The sequence below is a fragment of the Periplaneta americana genome, chromosome 12 (assembly GCF_040183065.1).
Source record: "Periplaneta americana isolate PAMFEO1 chromosome 12, P.americana_PAMFEO1_priV1, whole genome shotgun sequence".
Classification (NCBI taxonomy): Eukaryota; Metazoa; Arthropoda; class Insecta; order Blattodea; family Blattidae; genus Periplaneta; species Periplaneta americana.
In genome coordinates, this window is record NC_091128.1 from 74,715,167 (window position 1) to 74,738,628 (window position 23,462).

Genomic DNA, 23,462 nt, shown 5'->3' on the forward strand with positions numbered 1-23,462 from the left:
GCCAAAATTAAGGACTTATGGAAAAAGACCCTGAAGGAAGCAGAGGCATGCATTGCCATGAATGGACGTCAAATGAAGCACCTCCTATGAACAGGTGTTCAGATCTCAGAAAGTATGTGTTGTAGGATCCTGTTTATTAGACTTTTTTTTTCTTGTTTTGATGCATACTAGCACCTTCTAAGATATCGGATACTTTTTTTAACACTCTGTATATTCATTTCCGGTATCGCAAATCTAGGAAAATTCGAGTTTGCTTTCTTTCCGAATTGAGACGTAGCCTACTAAGAATCATCATCATCATCATCATCATCATCATCATCATCATCATCATCATCATCATCATCATCATCATCATCATCATCATCATCATCAGGCCTAATGCTTTAGGTTATTTTCTGTCTACGTGTAGCAACTACATATTTTCGTCACTCCTTTGTTTACGAGGCGTTTCTGACTCTCTTCTCACAAGTCAGTGGAATCTATCCGGCATGTAGCACGTAGCTTTCAATAATAAATATGTTCACCTAGGCTACGTCACGAGCGTGACGCTATATCAGGGCCGGGCATGAGAGCGGCTCCATTTAGTCAGCCAGAGCTGCTCTCGCTCCGCAAGGCACTTCAATTCCAAGCCAGAGCAGAACGCTCACTCAGTGGCGGACTCACATTACAGCTACCTTCCCTGCATTAATATAACAAGAGCCACGGTTGTTCTCTTCATTCAGTCTGTCAGTACATAATAGTTTATAAGGATATTACATCAATCCATTGTACAGTACAGACTTTATAACACTCTTATTAATTTAATGAAATAAACTTCGCTCTATGCACACACACACAAATCATTAGGCTTATTTACATAACCCATACGCACAATACTGCAATCTCCTCACCACGGTTCTACGAGACAGGCGTATGGCTTTCACTTCCTCAACTTGCTGTGGACAGAGTTCATCTTCCAATATAATTAAACATCGCTTGATAAATTCACCTTCATTGAATGTTTTCAATTCCTTTGTAATTCCGTGGCAAATTTTGTAGCTAATTCTCATAGCCGATTCAGTAAGTGCATTATTGTCATCCTGTTAATAATATAATATAATATAATATAATATAATATAATATAATATAATATAATATAATATAATATAATATAATATAATATAATATAATATAATATAATATAATATAATATAATATAATATAAATGCCTGTTATTATTCGGTTGAGAAGATTTTGTCATTCAGTCTGCTCTCAAAAAAGCTGAAAGTTAGAATTTATAAAACAGTTATATTACCGGTTGTTCTGTATGGTTGTGAAACTTGGACTCTCACTTTGAGAGAGGGACAGAGGTTAAGGGTGTTCGAGAATAAGGTGCTTAGGAAAATATTTGGGGACTAAGAGAGATGAAGTTACAGAAGAATGAAGAGAGTTACAAAATGGAGAACTGCATGCATTGTATTCTTCACCTGACATAATTAGGAATATTAAATCCAGACCCATGAGATGGGCAGGGAATGTAGCACGTATGGGCGAATCCATAAATGCATATAGAGTGTTAGTTGGAAGACCGGAGAGAAGGAGACCTTTGGGAAGGCCGAGACGTAGATGGGAGGATAAAATAAAATGGATTTGATGGAGGTGGGATATGATGATAGAGACTGGATTACCCTTGCACAGGATAGGGACCGATGGCGGCCTTATGTGAGGGCGGCAATGAACTTCCGGGTTCCTTAAAAGCCATTTGTAAGTAAATTGTAATAATAATAATAGTAATAATAATAATAATAATAATAATAATAATAATAATAATAATAATAATAATAATAATACATTATTCAGCGTGGCAATTTATGTTTCTATATACTCCTAATTGAACCGTTGAGCAAAGTAAACATATTACATTTTGTCCGACAGAAAAAAAAAGTTCTCCTAATTCTTTACGAAACCACCTTTTACTGCTCTGCTTGTAGAGACAGAGTTTGTAGAGCGACATGACACCACCACTGCTTTCCTTCAGTACGTGAATGAAACACAGCAATGTACACCCTCTTTGAATGTCTGTGATTACACGATGTTATCATGCACCCGCTTTGGTCACCGCTGTTTTAAAATCTTGATAAGTCATTTTGACTGAAATATATTCAATAAAATAATCCAATATATTTTGACTTATCTGAATACAAGCACAATGCTCTTTAAGATACAGTATGACGTGCTTCTTGTAGTTCTTAATTTTCCCACAAGCATCATCTAATCACGAAAGAAATAACCGTTAACTGCACAATAATTATTGTAATGTTGCCATTCTCTAGTGACACACAATCTTAAAGCACTGTTGAAGGAATATTTTAATAATGATGTGCTTTAATGTTACAAAATTGGAGCAAACATATTTATTTCGCGACCTGTCACTGATCACCAGAATCTGAAGTCAGACTCTCTAGAGTAAGAAATCAATGGTGTAGCAATATGGGCCTATTATGTAGAATTATTATTGTTTTGTCTCGATTCCGAAGTTGCGTTATGATTACATTTCAGGCAGTTCGTGATCTTGAAAAAATCTGACGCATTCCAGCTGTCCTGGACTAGTTTCCTGTTGCCGTTCAGTACGGAGATCTGGGTGGCCACGCTCGTCACCATGGGAACAGTCTCCTGCTGTCTGTGGTTCACTTACAGAGTCCGTCGCCATTATTGGAAGGAGTCGTTAGTAGGCGCCACCAGTTGCTTGCGCCTCCACGACTTAATTTTTTTCACATTTGGAAGTTTTTGTCTTCAAGGTAAATGTCAACATGAATAGTTACACATTGTGGAAATAGATCTGGCTTAATTTACTGGTCCATGATCTCTTATTAAAAGGTCCAGATATGTATCTCTCGTAGATATGTAATAAAAGCAGATGATGGAGAGATTATCCCCAAACAGGAGCGGCATCTGTGGTAGAAATTTCGGTAGAATAATGCATGGAAGTCTTATTTTATAACACCTTACACTAAATGTACTATTTAAATTATTGTATAGAGTGAGTCAACCAGAGCTAGACCGGCGTCAGGAAAAAGTCGTATGTGTAGTAACTGCTGCGCTATCGCAGTGATCAGACCTCTTTCTCGCGTACGTTTCGTGTTTAGTTACGTAAACACGTTCACACAGTGAGAGTGCAGATGTATACCGTACATTTAGATCCAGTAGTGTGTCCATTATGAAATATAGTCTTGAATAACGAGTGTTTATTTACGACAACTTTGTGAAATATGAATCTTGGAGAACAGTTGTAACAAACTTCAGTCAGTCATTCCTTGATTCGCCAGAACTTTCTAAAGCATTGATTTACAATTTAGTGAAGAAATTTCGTACAACTGGATCAGTATTGGATAAGAAACGAACATGTGTGAAGCGTGTTCTTACTGAAGAGATGTTAGATGAAATTGGCTACCGACTAGAGAGAAATTCTACATCATCCCGCCGTGTAGGGGTATCACAGTCTTCAGTGACAAGAGGTACGAAACAATTATAATTAAAACATTATAAAATTCGTGTAGTTCAGAGGTTAACAGAATCCGATTATCAGAGCAGAGTTTGGTTTCACATGTGGTTCCAACAGTCAGTGTATGATGGACTACTTGACCCCACCTTAATTTTTATAGTGACGAAGCATGGTTCCACCTCAGTGGTTAAAAATTTAAGTTTACGCGAATAACCCATATTCACTTAACCCACTTCACAAAATATTCGGCACGAAATTCAAACCATTTCGGAGAACGAACTGCGGCGAGTTGCTGGACATGTCTTCAGGAGATGTGCAGCCTGCCAGATATCACAAGGACGTCATTTCGAACATGAATTGTGAATCCGGTAAGTGCATCATTACGGAATACTAACCGCAAAAGGGCGGAGCGAACCCTTCGCATATGGTAGTGTCGTTACGTATGAATCAGCCGTCGTGATTGCAGTTAGGAGTCTAGCCCTGAATTGTTTGTCATTACAATTCATTCTGGCTCCACTCCTACAGATTTAGTTACTTATTTAATTAATTGAGCCGTTCAGAGCAAAAGCGGTGTAAGTCAAAATTGAATAATGAGGTTTAAAGTAAAAATTCTGTAAAATACAGCGCAAAGTAGCAATTAATATATTATTCTTCCTATCCACTGACTACTAATAGTTTAAATAAAGTGAATATTAATTGCTACTTTGCGCTGTATTTTACAGATGTTTACTTCAATCCTCATTACCCATTCTTGACTTACACCACTTCTGCTCTGAAAGGCTCAATTGATTTATTTATTTATGCCCTATCGAAGCATATTAAATAGGAAACAGATCGAGACGGACCTCGTGGAAAACAACTTATACTTCCGTTTCCATGGTACGAGTGACGTCATCGTATTACAAAAAATTGGAGAATTTTATCAATATAAGGTTCCGCTTAAAAATGTAGGTAAATTTCTAAAATTCCGGAATATAAAATATATGAAAATTAGGCTTATAAGATACAATAAAAATATCTTTCACTTTAAAATGAAACTGAAGCCAATTTACTCTCGTGACAATATACGAGTAAAGGTCATTGGCGTGATGTAGAAACAACGGGACTTGGCCTGCGAGATTGCGCTCGGGGATAGTTTTCAATCCCGATTCGATTAATTACATAGTTGAGTTTTTCCGAGAGTTTCCTCAACTGTAAGAAGAATGTCAAACAATCCCACAGTGAATCTTGTGATATATTCCTATAGTTTATCAAAAATTCCACAGACGCTATCAAATGGTGTGGTGTACAAAGGAGGATTGTCCATCTTGGCAAATTTGTCTCAAATTAAAATTCTGACGCCAACAATTCTATATCCACTGCAAATATGTATCCAACGAACCATAATTCAACCACTGCTTAAGGAACAATCTCTACCCAAAGAGATCGCTGTTCGGGAACCGATGCCTGGAAAGACTTCGAATTTTTCGTTCTAGTTTCCATATTTTGTAGCTTGTTAACTAATCACTCATCTCTCATACGGTTTATATGCCCAAACCGTCCGGATCCTGATCTTTGTGCCATGACAAAATGTATTATATTTTTTACTAGCAGTACCCGTGCGCTCCGCTGCACGTATTAGAAATAAATATAAAGTAATTACATAATTAAAATAGAACGTTTGATCCAGGGAACATTCGTGTTTGATAGAAGGATAAATCGTTTAATATGTTTTTAATATGTTACTTAATTTAAATTGTATTTATATAATTAAAATGCGGTCATTTTGGTCCATAGAGCAATCATTTGGTGCAATGGCAATTCCTTTAACATGTTTCTTAATTGTTATTACATGCAACCATAGTTTAATGAAGATTGACATATCATTTAGTTTTAACGTGTATACTTTATATTACTTGCTATATGTTTCAGAAGTTACTGTAATAACATTGTAGAGAAACTACACTTTCCAATGGTGAAATAATAATTAAACAATTAAGTAGCTTCCGATATTACTTCATACAAACACAGAAACATTCTCTTAGGCTATGTTTAATAGCTTTCGATTGTTGTTGTCCAAGGTCCCTTATAGACGAAGTCATTTGTTTTTATTTCAGTACAGCGCCTTAGATGGCGTTGTTATTGTAATTTTAAAACTAATTTATCTCATTAAATATCAGTCCTATCAACATTCTGTATAGAATAAAACTTATCGGAAATTATTTGTAAAGAAACTTTTGTTACGTAATATTTTTCATGAAAATCAAAAATAAGCGAGATATTTCGATTTATTTAATTCAGCCCCCTTATAACCCCCCTTTTAAATAAAATATTTTGAATGTCATATAGCCTAAAATCTAAGTTACAACGAACTTAATTTATATTCCAATTTTCATATAAATCAGTTCAGTCATTATCGCGTGAAAAGGTAACTAACATCCAGACAGACATACAAACAAAAATGTCAAAAAAGCGATTTTCGGTTTCAGGATGGTTAATTATACATGTTAACACCAATTATTTTTGGAAAATCGAAAATTGCCAGAAAATTTTGGCTACAGATTTATTATTAGTATAGATTTTGAATCAGTGTAAAAGGTTCGTTACTCGTCTGGATTCTCCAAGTACCATGTTTTTTTTTTATTGGTTCGAATATTGTCAGTTTAGAACAGCGGTTCCCAAACTGGTGTTCGTCTACAAAACTGAGAAGAGTCGCGAGATTATTTACAAAATGAAACTAAAAACGTCTTATCAGCATACACCTACTGCGTCTTCAAAAACATAAACAGCATTCAACTAGTTATAGGCCTATACTAAAGTAAAAAAATTTGATTAATGTGACAAATGTGTCTGTTCTTCAGAAAGTAGCTCTCAAATCTGGACTCTGTATTCGATACACATATAGTGATATCACTTTCAAATTCAATGAGCCTTCTCATCTTTGTTTTGACGGCAATATAGACGACAAGCTAATTTTGCATAAATATGAGGTTGAAAATTTTATAAAAAGTTGAATCTCCTTTAGGAAGCTCGAGGTATTCAAGCAATCTTTTGATCCAACACTGGTCTACACCATGCGAAAGCCTGGTTTTTTTAACATTCCATCAGTAGATACGTATGCAGGGTGATTCACGAGGATTTAACGTCCTTTACGGAGCTTATTTCCGAAGACATTCTGAGAAAAAACGTCACATAAACATGGGTCCTATTCTCAATATTTACAGAGTTACGGTTCGTTATTGGAACGCATTGCTGTGAACGCGTGATCTTGGTCAGCGTGCAGTCAGCAGCCAGCGCGAGCGCTACGGAAATCAAAGATAGCCGTATGCAGTTACGTAGCGCGACGAGTGCCGTTCACATGTGTGCGGCCAAGTGTCTCAAGCGGACGGCGACATTTTCAAACGTATTGCAAACTCTCCAAGACTGTAAATTAGGATGCAAAATTGAACTGCAAATAATTAAGTCGGTGGAAGTGGTGTGACTTGTAATAATTGTTGTGAAAAGTGCGTAAGAATAATGTAATTTTCTAGTTAAAATAGTAAAAGATGTCTGTACGAAGCAACTAAGGAGTTCACAGCACATTTTTAGCTCCCTAATACTTGCCAATTAAAGAAATGATACTTCTGAATGGTTCGTTCTCTATTTGTATTATTCTTTTGCCTTCAAACTAAAGAAAAAAAAACGTATTTTACAAACAACTTTAAATTTTCTCAAAATGTCTTCAGAAATAAGCTCCGTAAAGGACGGTATATCCTCGTGAATCACCCTGTATATTTAAATTAATTTGTCCTATTTTTAACCTTTTTTGGGGTGGAAGATTTCAGCTAGTTGAACCTAATTGTCTAAAAATAGATTTAGTAATTATCAGTGACTGCCGTATTGGTTTGAGTGTCTTCTGGAAAATACTCAAAAAGCTGTTGTTTAGAATTTTTCAAACTTAATTTTACAAACTCAATATTTGCCGTATCACATGTAGCTAAATTTTCCACGAGTTCTTTAACGCATTGGAATGTATCACATTCCTTCTTGTCAAGTGACGTAGACCAGAAATCAAGTTCCTGAATAAAGCCTTTGATTTTATCCCTGGCTATTATTATGCTAACATCTTGGCCTTGCAAACTCTTACTATTTACGTTTTCGAAAATATCAGCAAAGTAGGCTACTAGAAATGATCTTCATGTAATATTTCATGTAATTGTTGCAATATATTTTTCTATTTTGGTCGTTCTTTGGGTGGTTTCCACTAATTTTGAGTGAAACTTTAATTGTTTTCGATTTGATAGGGATTTGTATTTTTCGAATGAGATTAAGTACCCTACCAGTTCAATAGTGTGGGGTCGCATGCAGAAGTCTTGTCCATAAGTGGGTCGCGCCTTCAAAAAGTTTAGGAACCATTGGTTTAGAATATACGCACATTTTTCAATCACATGCACTCCAGCATAAGCATTTTTCTGTCAGTTATGAGCTGTTAATCTTGCAAGAAACTCATTCGTCATTATCTGAATTAATAGAATCAGCTGATAATAATATAATATACGTAGCAGCAAAGAATCTGCAAATGTGGCAAGGGAGCTCTCTCGAATTTCAAATAGACGAATGTTCCCGTGCATAAAAAACTTCAGGATACAGTGTCTCATCATCTTGGAAGCATTAACAGACCTAGAAATATGGCATTTTTTTCATGTATAAAATTAACTCCAAATTAAAGGATTAAGAGATTTTTTTACATAAAGCGGTTCTGTGTAATCATCTCCGATTACATCTACAAATATTTGCACAAAAACCCATTACACTTTGTATATAGGCTAACGTAATACTGACCTCTTCTTTGTACAGTGTGGTGCTCATGACATTCCTGTGTTCATTTTTTATAGGTCACGATAATGAGCTGCTTTACCGTCAATGTCGTCCTGGCATGTCTCCGACGCAGTATTTTTTATAGTACATAACGTACAGCCGATCTCCTCTTTGCATACTGTGATGCTCCTGTTACCTCTCTGATGTGTCTTTTTGCAGGTCATGACTTGGTACCGATTTCCTCCTCTGGAAGGATAGTGTTCCTGGTCTCGTATTTGACCGCCGTTGTCCTCCTCGCTGGATATTCAGCATCCCTCATCTCTTATCTGACTGTTCGCCAGCCTGTGGTCCCCTTCACCACTTTTGAGGGACTCTTACGGGATGGTACCTACAAATTCGGGGTGCCAGCTTCCTCTTCTGCGTTTTCATTCTTCAGAGTAAGTACAACTGGTATAAAATTCTGTGGTTCAAGACCATAGGTTTAATAAAATGTAAATTCGATGGTGTTCTGGTAAAGAGGGTTAAGCCATTTTTGTGGAAATGGAGTTTTGTTCCCCTGGTGAATACACAAGTTAAATTTTACTAGTTGGTGTGCAAAAAACCAAATAATACTAGCATTTGATGTGTTTAATTTGTGTAGAAAATAATTTCTAATAAGGGTTCGGAGTTTAATTTTCATTTATTTCAAAACTCATGTTTATGACTTAGCTCTCTTTACCCAAACACCGTCGAATTCTTATTCTATGGATTCGCAAAACTGTATACAACACGATACTTTGTTTGCTATCTTATGTTATATTAAAATAATGTAATTAATTCTATTTTTCAAAATGTTTATATATTTTGTATATATGAACTACCGGTACTACTAACTTTATACAGAGTGTCCACATGAAACCTTTACAATTTCAGATGTAAATAACAAATTATTTAGACACGATGTCAGGATGCGGTTTTCAGCATCAGAAACTGTCAAAGTTTTATGGGAATTTTGTTGGACTGTTGAAATGCAGTTTTTGATTGCAGGTGTGAATTTTGGTGAAATCTGACAGTGATGGAGATGTGGACACCTCAGGCGATGACATAATGGGTATCCCGGCTTATCGAGACACGATCAGAGACGCAACGCACCCAATATGGGAGGGAACCGTCATGACCATGGATGGGCAACTCGTGCTCCCAAAGTGCTAAAAAACCTTGAAAGATAGAAAGGCAGACGGAGCCAGCCGCAGCAGTTACAAGTTGTTTGTAGTTTCGCTGCAAAAGCAGTTCACTGTCGCGGTGCGTTCTGGCGGCTCATGCAGGTGATCGTGATATCTATTCCATGATTTGAATTTCAGAATGACGTATGGTACAATAATTATAGTAACTTTAGACAGACTATACCTGAACACCACATAAAATTATTTTCTAGCTTTGCAAATTAGTTTAGTACTGGAAACACAAACTCAATACAAACTTTTCAAGATACAACAAATATAGCTGCAACACTTATTTATTATTACACTATTTGTTAATATTTTTTTATTATATGTCTTATTTGAAACGTAGAACGCTAGAATTTACAAGTCTTTATATATTAGAGTATTCCTCTTTTCTCAGAAAGGTAATAGTCTGCATTCGCAAACAATAACAAGAAGTATTTTTTACATGTCACGGCAGATGAAATGTTTTTTTTTTTTTTTTACTTTGAGAGCATTTGCACTTCTTTCTTGTATTAAACTCTGCCCCAAGCACATATAGTGTGTATATATATATATATATATATATATATATATATGGAAGCAAAGAGTATATTTGGAAACTCTGACTTAGGCAACATTACGAACAGTTAGATTGCTGATTTTGTTGGAATCTGAGTGGCGTGCTGTTCTGTAGATTTATTAATTCAAGCTATAAATTTTCAGGATTTTCTATCGGCGTACGCCAAAAAGATTCCTTGTCAATTGTCACTGTTTCTCCAAACTTACCAGTGAATTCTGCTGTAGGTCTTGAAGTAGGGTCTTATATTTGATAAGAAGATTTTCTTATCACTCTTCAAGATAGTTTATAGTCAAAGAAAGTGAAGTTGTCTATGTTCTACGTGATACTACCACATTTCAAAATTATACATAAATGTTCTTAGCTAGTCGATTATATGTCGTGCAATTCTGTAACTCGCACGCACAACGAGCTAACGATATTTGATATCAGTCTCACCTTGTTGATATCTCATTTTTACCTTTAGCTGTTCTAAAGCAAATGCAGACAGTATTTCTTTACTAAAACCTTCTCTGTTTATTTGTAACATAAAATGTCATGCGTAAGAAAGTGTAATAGAATACAAGCTTTACCTCTCTTCTTAATAAAAAAAATTGTCTTTTTACTCGTAACTAAAGGGAAATTATCTGGGAATTATATTGTTTTCCACTTAAAACGAGCCGCCAATTACTGCACACGCGATCGAACTTGTGTCTCGAAAAAACCGCACACAGACAGTACAGCTAGTACAGAGTCCGTTCTACCTGCACTGAGATTGTGTTGACACTTTGAGAGCACGAGTTGCCCACCCATGGTCATGACGGCCAACAACCCGGGAATGATACCGAAATTTTATGGAGAATGGGAGTGTGCTGCGGCAAAAGGGCAGTGGGCGGCGAAACACAAGTGTGGAGGAAATTGAACGTGTGCAAGCTGCAGTTGTCCGAAGCCCTAGTAAGTTCATCCGCAGTGCCGCCAGGGAACTGAACTAGTCGCATTCGACTGTTCACAAAGTCCTTCACAGGAATCTGGGACTGTTCGCGTACAAAATTCAGCTAGTGCAAGGTCTTCAGCCAGATGATCTTCCACGCCGCACAGCATTTGCTGTCGACATGCTGTCTACCGGGTGTTCATTTCAAAGTGTGTCATGACGTCACTATTGCGAGTCAGCGATTTGAAGCGAGTTTCAGCTTTTATGTCAGAGAAGTTGCCTATTAATCAAGGCGTTCAATCTGAACTTGAGAACATGTACGGTATAACTTGAATGTCGTAGCCACAGATGGTGGTCTGTAAAGTCTGTGTGCTACCATAACCTCTTTCGAACTGTGTTTTGCGCGGGCAAGTCGTACGCACGGTATTTGTTATCATCGATTGCGTACGGCAACATTCCACAACACAAATCAAAATGCTCCGTGTCCATGTTGACCGTCCAAGTTAATGTCAACAAATACGGAAGTAATCGTCTTAACCCTCTCCCCATATCCCGACAGTAAGAAAAAAAACTCACTTCAGTACGTGTTTCCAAACAGTTCACATTCTTGCCACTACTGGCGTTACCGTACGTATCGGTAAGTAATCTTCAGAATGAACGCCGTACTTGCTAGGCAACTTCTCTCCCATTTAGGTAATACGCCTCTGCGGAAGTGTAGGAAGATTGAATTCTCTAGGCTCATCGGCTAGCCACATGACGACATACAGCGAGCCATGACACATTTTGAACTGAACACCCAGTAGAATTGACGCCGAAGAAGGATTCCTTTGAAAAAATATACCTTGTACACGTTCAATGACCTCCACACTTGTGTTTCGCTGCCCACTGCCCTTTTGCCGCAGTACACTCCATAAATTTTCGGTGCCACTCTCGGATTATTGGTCGTGATGGCGGCTCTCTTCCATATTGGGTCCGGATGTGACGTTGCTCATGTGTATCTGATCGTGTCTCGACAAAACAGGATACACATTGTGCTATCTCCTGAGGTGTTCACATCTCCTTCACTGTCAGATTTCAGATTTCATCTAAATTCACACCTGCAACAAAAAACGCATTTCAACAATCCAACAAAATTCCCTAAAAACTTTGACAGTTTATGATTAACATACAGAAAACCGCATCCAGATATCGTGTCTCAATAATTTATTATTTACATCTGAAGTAGTAAAGGTTTCATGTGGATACTCTATATATGGAGTAAATGCAGTTTTGTTACACCCTGACCAAGAATAAACTGATTTTCTCATAACATGTGCTTCGTTGTGTTTTCAGACTTTTTCCCCCACGATAGGGATTAACTGCTGGATAAAGGAAATAAGTCCACATTAAGAATATATAGGCTATATACAGGGTTTTTAAAAAATACGGGGCATAATTTCAGGTATGTATTTCCCATATATAGACAATCAAAATAGTTCATTACAACATGTGTCCGGAAATGCTTCATTTCCGAGTTATGGCCTTCACAACATTGAAATTCACCGGAACGTTTTTCTTTCTGCAGGTCGTTGCCGTCAAAGGAGACATTAAGAGGGCACTCTGACAGTTCATTCCGAGGTGAAGGTTACATTCAGTGTTGTGTAGGCGTTAGACTGTGCGACATGTATTCAAATCAAGAGCTGGCAGAGATACACTTCATGTAAGGTAAGGCGGACGGCAATGCTGCGCTGGCTCGTCGTTTGTACCAGGAGAGGTACCCACAGCGACAATGTCCAGATCGAAAGACATTTGTACGTCTCCATTACCGTCTGTGCGAGTATGGAAAATTTAACTCTCCTGGTTTGGGAAGGGGACGACCAAGATCTACAACTCCAGAAGTACAGGAGGAGATTCTGGAGGCTGTGAACATGACTCCTTCTATCAGCACACGAAGGGTAGCGTTGCAAATCAATGTTCCTCATACGACTGTCTGGAGACTGTTGAAAGAGTATCAATTGTATCCTTATCATTTGCAACGAGTATAGGCCCTGTCACCAGCAGATTACCCTGCACGAGTTAGGTTCTGTCAGTGGTTCTTGCAGCAGTGTGGTGTAAATCCGAACTTTCCTGCCTTAGTATTATTTACAGATGAAGCACAGTTCACACGAGATGGCATAACAAATTTCCACAATCAGCATGTATGGGCGTATGAAAACCCACGTGCAACTGTTCCATCTCATCATCAGGTGCGGTTCTCCCTCAACATGTGGGCCGGTATCATTGGTGATCGATTAGTTGGACCCCATGTACTGTACTTGTAAACAGACTTACGGGGCAAGCGTACACAAACTTCCTGGAAAACACCACACCTCATGTTTTAGAAGACACTCCACTGATCAATCGTCAACACATTCACTTCTTGCATGATGGCGCTCCTGCACACTTCAGTCGTACGGCTCGCCGGTACTTGGATCGAAGGTTTCCTGATCGATGGATAGGTAGAGGTGGCCCAATTGCTTGGCCTCCACGCTCACCTGATCTGAACCCTCTCGATTTCTACTTGTGGGGCCATTTAAAATCATTGGTTTATTCGTCTCCGGTGCCTGATTTGGAATCCTTTCGGAATCGAAATGTGGCATGTTCTGAGGACATACGCAATACTCCTGGAGTTTGGGATCGTGTTCTCAGGTCAATGAGACATCGATGTGAGGTCTGTATTCAAGCAGGAGGTGGAAATTTTGAACATCTTCTGTAATGACAACGACCTGCGGAAAGAAAAACGTTCCGGTGAATTTCAATGTTGTGAAGGCCATAACTCGGAAATGAAGCATTTCCGGACACATGTTGTAATGAACTATTTTGATTGTCTACATGTGGGAAATACATACCTGAAATTATGCCCCGTATTTTTAAACACCCTGCACACATTACGTAAATACACCTCAGCTGTATGAGACATGAGAAGTGTACACGGTTGGTCATAACTAGGAAACGGATTTCTAGGTCCTAAAAAGAGAGATTTAGGACTTTATAGAGTCCAATGTAGGACTTTTAGGAGTTTATATAAAACTAAAATTAATAACTTAAATGTTAATAAATATTCCATTTTAGGTGGAACTTATGTACAAATAACTGGTGCTGACAATGTGTGCTACTAATCTGAACACTCAAATTCTATCAGTGACAGAAACTAATTGCTGATTTGTCGGTTTCATTTCGCATAACGAGGATGCATTGACTCGAAAACTTAATTAGTAACTCCTCTCTTAACGGGGTTCAAATGATTTTAAAGTAACTTGAAACTCTCGCCTAACCTCAAAAACCTACCACCCCTTTAATGCTAGGATGGACTTTTCCAAACGAACTTTGGTACGAGAAAATTAGGTAAAATCTTCTTCCTTTCCCTTCTAAGATAAAAATGGAACGAACTTGCCAGACCAATTTTGTTTGTGTTATAACTTTTTTAATTATTCATTTTTACACTTATCCCACAATAATAATTTGTGTGCCCAGCATTTGACTCCTGGACAGCACGCAATTTTATGTGGATTATCAAATAAAAAGGTGGATTATGAAATGAAAACTATTTCAGGAATACCATTTTACAAAACAAAGAGACCATTGACACCTTTGATCCTCAGATGGTTTGTTTCCTTCCTGCACGATAAAGCACCATGCTTCCAGACAAACGCAACACAACAGCTCGTTGACTTCTTCAGAAACGCAGAATGGCCCGGTGTGTCACCAAATCTTAACGTGGTCGATCATTTCGGAGCAATATTGAAGGACGCAGTAGAGATTCCGATGATGCAGGAACGAGGACATCATAGGTATTATCGGATCTGATTGCACACCTCACAGCGGTTTTAAATGATATGAATGGAATACTTTTTTTTTCACACTATTATGCACGTATCCTGAAAGATTCCATGCTGTCCGGGAGGAAAATGGTGGGCACATATATTTTTGATTTGGAATAAATTATATCCTTATACGGTATGTATAAATGAATAATTAAATAAATTTCGTGTTCATACGGCTTTGCTTTTACAGTTGATCAATCCCTAGACAAAGATTATGAATGACTAGAGTCCTGCATTTGATTACTTCGAATACAAGTTAGATGTACATCGATCATACTAACTTCGTACGGAGAACAAGTTGCAACAGTTCATGCTCCAGTGAATCAAGCAGTCTTCCCTCATGCACCGGTACTAGAGTTGCCAATCCTTCCGTATTTCCCGGAATCTCCGGTATTTGCCTCTAATTTTTAACAGCCTCCCGGCTACCGTATTTTTCTTCTCTTCGAGCATTTTTCTCCCTTATTTTTGCATAATGTAAAATAATTATTATAAACATTTGATTTTGCTGTGAATGATGATTGTTTATATGATGAATTTCGTTGTTCAAGAGATGCATTGAAATGTACAATCTTCTTAGAAAGTAATGCTTGCCAGAAATGGGTTTTAATAGGCCTACTCACCCGTTTAAAATTAAACAGTATTATTATTATTATTATTATTATTATTATTATTATTATTATTATTATTATTATAAATTTAGAAAAACTAGCTAGTTTTGTTCTAATCATACCAAGTAGTAATGCTCATAAAAAGAGGATGTTTTATCTCATGAACAATAATTGGACAGATGTTTGAAACAGGAGCACGGCACATCTAATCAAATCAGAGCTACAAACTGCAGTCGATTTCAATTATTACGCGAGACAAAATCTGCCTCAAAATACTCTTAATTTAAGTCTAGCTGGCGAAGTGTAGAATAAAGTTGTTTTTTAGTAACTGAACGGAATAATTTTTCAATTTTATATGTTAAATTTTATCGATTCCTTAATCTCCCGTATTTTCTTCAAAAAAAGTTGGCAACCCTAACCGGTACTGTCTTCCTACATCTGTTTATTCGTGTGCCTGTGTGTAAGTCGGACAATACGAATACCACTTGGATTTAATAACAAAAATAACGAAGTATATACAGTGCTTAAAGGCAGCTTATATGAAATAAAAGATAATTTTTACTAAGAACAGACGAAACTATGTATATATATACATACATACATATATATATATATATATATATATATATATATATATATATATGTACACAGTGATTCAAAAGTCCGTCGACATAGGCAAACTCCGTTATTGGTACAGGTAGCGAAAAAATGGAAAGGGCGAAAAGTTGTTGGAGATTATGTAGTTTTCAATCTAATGTGCTTGAATTTTCAACGTAGAATGCACCTGTCGGATTGTAAGTATGTAGGCCTATTACTTAACGTATTTGTTACTTTAAAATAGTTGACATGCGGAGTTTAGCGATTATTTAACTTATCACAGTCCAAAGAAACATTTCTTTAGATTGATAGCATAAGAATTCAAGGAAATTTCATTCTTATCTGGCGATTTTACCTGAACTTGCATTGGCAACACTGCTAATTATAATAACCATTTCGTAATTTACCCGATACACTACGTATCTAAAATCCGGTAGAACTTGCGGAAAAATCACAAATTTAACAGCATTGGATGAGCATTGGGAGATACTCAAGGAAACTTAGTATCTAGAGAGCGGCCACTTTTTCTTTTGACAGCTGTACACTTAAAAATTGGTTCGAATTGATTTTCGTTTTCAACATCACAATGACTTTGCGTTCTGCCTACTCTTCCAGCTTCAGTGCTAATATGTACGAAACGTCCAACCAGATACTGTAAATGGAAAAAGTAAACAAGCTCTAGCATGTTCCCCCCACCTCCATCAATAGTCCACACCTGTGGAGTAACGGTCAGCGCGTCTGGCCGCGAAACCAGGTGGCCCGGGTTCGATTCTCGGTCGGGGCAAGTTACCTGGTTGAGGTTTTTTCCGGGGTTTACCCTCAACTCAATATACTTTCGGTGTTGGACTCCGGACCCATTTCACCGGCATTATCACCTTCATCTCATTCAGACGCTAAATAACCTAAGCTGTTGATAAAGCGTCGTAAAGTAACCTAATGAAATAAATAGAGCAAATGTTTTTTGTACGCTAGTACTAACTGTTGTAGAATGTTGTGAATACATCTCGCTTATCGCGATTACGTCATAATCAGGACGTGGCCCTACAATAACTTTAGGCGCTGGACCCTGGACTTATTTCGCTGGCATTATCACTTTCATCTCGTTCAGACGCTGCATAACAATCGCAGTTGATAAAGCATTGTAAAATAAGCAAATAGAAAAAAAAACAACTTTATTTCTGTGACTTGTTGTGACTTATACTTTATAATTAACTTACTGTACGGTATTCATGTCATTTCTTTTCCTTATACTGTAATTCATGTACATTTACAAATGTAAGTTATGTTATAATATTCTGATGATAAATTGTTGTTATTATTATTATTATTATTATTATTATTATTATTACAAAGTACGTTTGTAAATAGTCTTGAGCTACATAGTAAATAACTGTTTATAGATCTATGAAAAGTGATATTTTTCTACATCTGAGAAACGATAATACATTGTATTCCATCATGTTTATGTTTGTCCTTCAAGTGAGGGTTGATTTTTTTTTCCTTCCTGGGTCTGTATTACGCATTATATCAACTCCATTCGACTGACAGAGTAGGCTATGTGTACGAGGGCAGAGGACTACTTTGCCAGTTACTTTGCAAACACTTCCGACCTGTGTTCACATAACTTAAGAGATAAGGTCCCTCAAATTCGAACTCTAGTTATGACCAACCCCGTATACTGTGGTGGTAATGTCTGAAAGGTAGTAAACCGTAAAGGATACATTTATACTTAACTAATCAAGTAATTATACAATAAAACAATTTGTTATCTCTGTTTCTTGGAGAATTCATTACTAATTGGTATATTGGTAAAGAATTGTACCTTTCTCGGTGTTATTATTATTATTATTATTATTATTATTATTATTATTATTATTATTATTGGTATTAGTTCATGCGGTCGATGGATACAGCACGCTTTTCTAAGGATAGATAATTTTATGGCTACTTTTACAGATAGGCCTACCGATAAGTAAAAAGATGGCATATATAATGTTAATACCCGTACACGGTTTCTTAAATTGAAAAAAATCTATTGTTCAAGCTGATAGGTCTATACAAGGTGTAAGGGGTATAAGTGTCATTATTTTAACTGATGATTATTCATGTCATAAGGAAGAGAAAATGTCCTTACAATTTTTTTTATAATTGCAATATTTAATTTAATAATTATTAAAGTTTACAAATTAGACGTTTTGCAACGTTGCTGGATGGGGAGGAGGGTGTTTAGAAGTACACAGTACAGCTCATGCATTTTAAGACACTCGCGATGTGCAGTACGGGAACAACGTTTCTGTGGAGGGGGTAGGAGTAGAAGGGAAGGTGGGGCGTGTGTCTACCGAGTTCAAGGCAAAGAGTAACCCATTCCCCTATAATTCGTAAGTAGACTCATCCGATCTCGTGCGCAACTCTGTAGGAAGAGTGGGGGAGTGTCTTGACAAAATGCATGAGCTGTACAGCTCAAGCGGAGAGGAGGGTTTAGAAGTACACAGTACAGCTCAAGCGGGTACAGACATACCGGTACAAAACATGCTCTGTTCTAATGCAGGAGCGGACCATGACAATACTGTTGTTTACATAACACGAGCAGCAAATACAAACTTTCAATCTCATTAATAAAACATTATGGTAAATTTACATTTTATGTAACAATATTGCTCCATTTTTAATTGTACGTCTAAAAAATAAACAATAATGGTTTTCTGCACAAAATTACACGAACTTTTTTTTCTAATACAACATTTTAATCTCTCCCGCTTCCGTAAAGCAGTATCATTTTTAAACAAATTTCAGATTATGTAATTTTTGAAACGGGGTAAGAGACTTATAGTTTCTAATAATAGTTGAAAAATTGCTACAAAAATTTCGCCGATTAGGTAACCTTCTTTGAGGAAAATATTAACGGTACATCCTTCTTGCCTCACTTAAATTACGACGATTTTCTCCATAAATTAATAACATATGATATTCCTAAACTGTGAATGACATTGTGAGTTGTTTACCGAATACCCTGTACTGAACTGCCATCCGTTCGGCAGTAGAGCTATAGACAGGGAGCTTGAACTCAGCTGACTCGTACTTACGTCTGTGCAGAGTACTGCCTGCTGAAATTTGCCGCGTCTCTCACGCCAGAATATTAACAAATTTAAGCATGCATTTTTATTTAATTTCACGAAAACCTAATAGAACACACAAATATGTATTTAAACTAATATTAACTCTTTGCTAGATATATCTGCTGATGTAATTGTTTTCGTAATTTTACTAACGATATAAGCAGTGTAACGCAAATAAAATAAGAATTTTTTTCTGGGAAAACTATCAAGCTTTGGCCCCATGTTATATGGACATTTTTTGATCTTGTAGACCAGGGATGAGACGATATTAGCTCCCAATCACGGTAGAAGAGCTCGACCTTGATCACTAGCGCATAGCGCATCCACTACGTAGCGTTGTAACGTAAACAGGGATGTACAGTACATGTACATGCAGCGAATAAAGGCAGCCATTATTACAATAACTTGCGTTACTAAATTTCTGGCTATGTAACAGGGCTAATTATTAAGTTATTTAATATACATGTACATATATAAACAAATCGCAAAGGGAAGGGTTTTTTAGGAACAAAAAGAGAAATAGGAAAAATTAATTGCATGTAAGCCATTTTCTTGTTAAAAGCAATTATATATTATGTAAATACTTCACTTCATTGGTTAGGAGAAACTAATAGGGTCTACCTGCTCGACGTGTGTGATCTCTAAGTACTTTTGAGTATTTGTTGAAAAAATAATAATGACAATATTGATTGAAATAGAGTATATTGATTGTGTGATTGTGAAAATGTAGTCCTTACTCTCCAGTCGTGATTATGTAATGAGTTTTCTTAGAGTGATTTGTGAGATGCACGTAAGACGAAAAAACAAATTGATTAAATTAAGATATTGAGAGCCATCGTAATTTTTGGGGTCAATCATTTAAGAGGATATGTATGACTTTTAAAACTTCCACAATTTCGGTCAAAATTTGTTAAATTTAAACTATATAAACAAATAATATAATAATATCATCTGTACAAAATTTGGTGCAATTAGGTCTAATAGTTTTGAAATTATATTTTTAAGTATATTTTATATTGACGTTACTAAAAAAGCTCCTTGCATCAAAGTTTTCAAAATGTTTAATTAATATTTGCTCAAAATCCTGAAAATAGTTATTGGAATAAAAGTGAATTAGCATTTTGAGCTTAGTATTAGTATAAGTTAAAGTGCAATCAAAGATAAAATATTATTTCTAAATTAACGAAACACGTAGTCTAATAAAAGTAAATATCCAGAAACAAGCAACAAATAAAACATCAACAATACATTTAAAATAAAAAATAAAAGGAATCTAGATACAATCTACTGACTCAAATGTAGATTAATTTACCTTTGATGTCAATTCCGAAATGAATTTATTTCTCTCTTCTCCTGAATAATGCCTATATATTTTTCATGTTGCGTCTCATAATGCCGTTTTATGCAAATGATATTTTTTTACACAACAAACACTGGACTTCATCACCATGTTCGAAGCATAAATATTATATCTTCCACTCTTTCTTGAAAGCTTTAAGCGCTTCCGTTCCGTCATGATGCCCTAGGTTCTAAGATCTGTACATCCTTTAGCAATGTTTACAGGTAAAAGAGCTCCGAGCGCGCGTAGCGGACATAAAAGAGCTCTCGCTCGCAATTATTAGTCACCATCGCAAGACTGTTGTAGACCGTCCCCGACGATTGTGAAAAGAACTGAACTTATACCGCTTATCTCCTGTATATAAAACTGAAAATAAGAGTTTCATCATCATACACAGCTTAAAAATAAAGCTGGATAGTTTATATGCATTTCACATTTCCCAACAGGGGATTTTGAGCTCCTGGGGAATATGCCCAGGAGACCATCTGAATTCACTACAATAATCACAGTCATAACCATCACCACAACATCGCATTAACAAAATCGCATCTAAAAATTGGAGTGTGGATAAAGATTTATTAGTTACATTATTATTACGCCACCCCAAAAATTTCGGTTCTACCTTTTTCACTAACGATATAATTTAAACAATTTAAAGTCAGTCATAGGTAAGCATCATATGTATTTTCTTGATAATTACATTTACATATGAGATATATATGCAACTGAAATACATTACAGTGAGATTAAAACAGCAACAGACTGGTGACATATGAAGGCGCCAAAGAGTTTCCATGGCAACATCTCTTCCCCCCTTTTTGTGGTCAACAAAGATGCTACCGCCCTTTCTTCCTTACAGCACAGTCTAGTATACAGTCACGAAGGTCAATACGTAGTAAATATGCATCCATAGATAGTTGCTAACCACTAGGATCGCTAATATCTCCTCATTACAGATAATGCGAAATAGTGCCGGCACAGTCTATAGTTTCTAGCACACTCACAACTCAAGCTTCGTGACTGTATATACTAGACTGTGCTTTCAGTGTCTTGTTGGCCACAAAGATAGGGGAATGAATGTTGCCATGGAAACCCTTAGGCGCCTTGAAATGCTTCAATTCGGTTTTTGTTTTTAATTCCATTATAAGCAATTTTCTGAAGCTTTCAATGACAAAAAACTGTTATCCTGTCCTACTCACTCAAGAACACGACAGACAAGCTGATGCAGGACATCTACTGGCGTCTGATAGCTCCGCAACAGCAGGCCTTGCCTCGCACGACGTCGGAGGGGCTGCAGCGCGTGTGCGAGGATTATAAGTATGCCTTCCTGGCGACGCGGGAGAGCACCGAGCAGCTGGCCGCCAACTTGAGCTGCCGTCTGACGGCCTTGCCGCGAGCCTACCTGCCTGGGAGCCGCGCCATGGCTGTTGCACGAGGAAGCCCCTACCTTGGAGTCTTCTCACATTTGTAAGAGCATATAATCAATACAGAATTCCTATTCAGAGTCCATAAGATGACAAGTTACCTTGCGATGGCGGAGTTTTTTTTAGGGGGGAAGGGAAGGGGATGATTTTTAGGTTAGCTGGAGAATTTTCAGATATACCCTAAGCACTGATTTTCAAAGTGGGGCAAAATCATCCCCCCTTATGGACTACTTTGCTCCAATATTTAACCAAATTAAAAAAAAAAAAAACATAATAAATACAAGGTAAATTGTTCATAAATTTCACAAAGTGATCCATTATTAAGTTTACTACGTTAGGTACTAACTTTAATTACTTTCCTTTGATTTAGTAATTAAAAATTTTTAATGTCCTTTTAAAAAGTGGAGCAAAGTAGCCCATATGGGAGGATGATTTTGCTCCACTTTGAAAATCAGTGCTTTATAGAGCGAAAAATAACATTGTAATAATGACCCCACTAAAATAAATTGCTAGTTTTGAGTGGAAATTTTCAAGTTATTTGGGTATAGGCCTAAATAAGATTCTAGACAGGAGATTATGTGCTTTAATTACAGGAAAGTGCAAACACTATAACTTATTTCGTCCCTAACAGCATAATTATTGTTGTTCAAATGGAACTCAGAGTAACTAAAAGTTCGAAATGTATAACTGATTAAATAGAAATCACAAAAAAAAAAAAACTTTAGACTACAGACAAAGGATTAAGACGATTAAGAGAGAAAAATTGTGATGGTAAAAGAGAAAAGTGATGGGAGGCTACTTTGCTCCACTTTTTGCGTGGTGCAAAGTAACCTCATATCTAATGTCATTGTAATCTACATGATACACAAGATAATAAAGAAGTAATAAAGGAATATTCAAGAAAACGGTTATTTGATTGTTCATCAGAAATTAATAATTATGAATATTAACTTGGGAATATAAGAATAGGATAAAAAAATTGTAAGGAAGTTTATGTGAAAATATATTATTTTGCGTAGAACTACGTCTTTCTCTCCGCTAGGTATAGGATGGTAACTTAGGAATGTAAAAATAACATAAAAATAGCAATGAAGTTGTTTTCTTTTCTTTTTTTAGTTGGTTATTTAACGACGCTGTCTCAATTACTAGGTTATTTAGTGTCGATGAGATTAGTGATAGCGAGATGGTATTTGGCGAGATGAGGCCGAGAATTCGCCATAGATTACCTAGCATTCACCTTACGGTTGGGGAAAACCTCAGAAAAAACCCAACCAGGTAATCAGCCCAAGCGGGGATCGAACCCGCGCCCGAGCGCAACTTCATACCGGCAGGTAAGCGCCTTAACCGACTGAACCACGCCGGTGGCCAAGAAGTTGTGTGGAAGAATATTAATTATTTTGCGTAGAACTACCTCTTTCTCCCCACTAGTTATGGGAGGGTAACTTGGGAATGTAAGAATAACATAAAAAATCGCAAGGAAGTTATGTGGAAGAATATTAAATATTTTGCATAGAACTACGTCTTTCTCCTCTCTAGGTACAGGAAGGTAATTTGAAAACTGACCGTCACATAAAAATGCATCCCTTCTCGCCGCTATTGCTTGCATTC

At 36.7% G+C, this 23,462-nt stretch overlaps 1 protein-coding gene across 1 annotated transcript in view; it reads left to right on the forward strand.

Annotated features, from left to right (window-relative positions):
• The window catches only part of LOC138710043 (glutamate receptor U1-like), a 51,259-nt gene that overhangs the window by 15,643 nt on the left and 12,154 nt on the right, over positions 1-23,462 (forward strand). Inside the window, exons 6-8 of the mRNA XM_069840694.1 lie at positions 2,539-2,777; positions 8,477-8,694; positions 21,635-21,897. Of these exons, the coding sequence (XP_069696795.1) occupies positions 2,539-2,777; positions 8,477-8,694; positions 21,635-21,897 (720 nt within the window). The remainder of the gene's footprint in view (positions 1-2,538; positions 2,778-8,476; positions 8,695-21,634; positions 21,898-23,462) is intronic.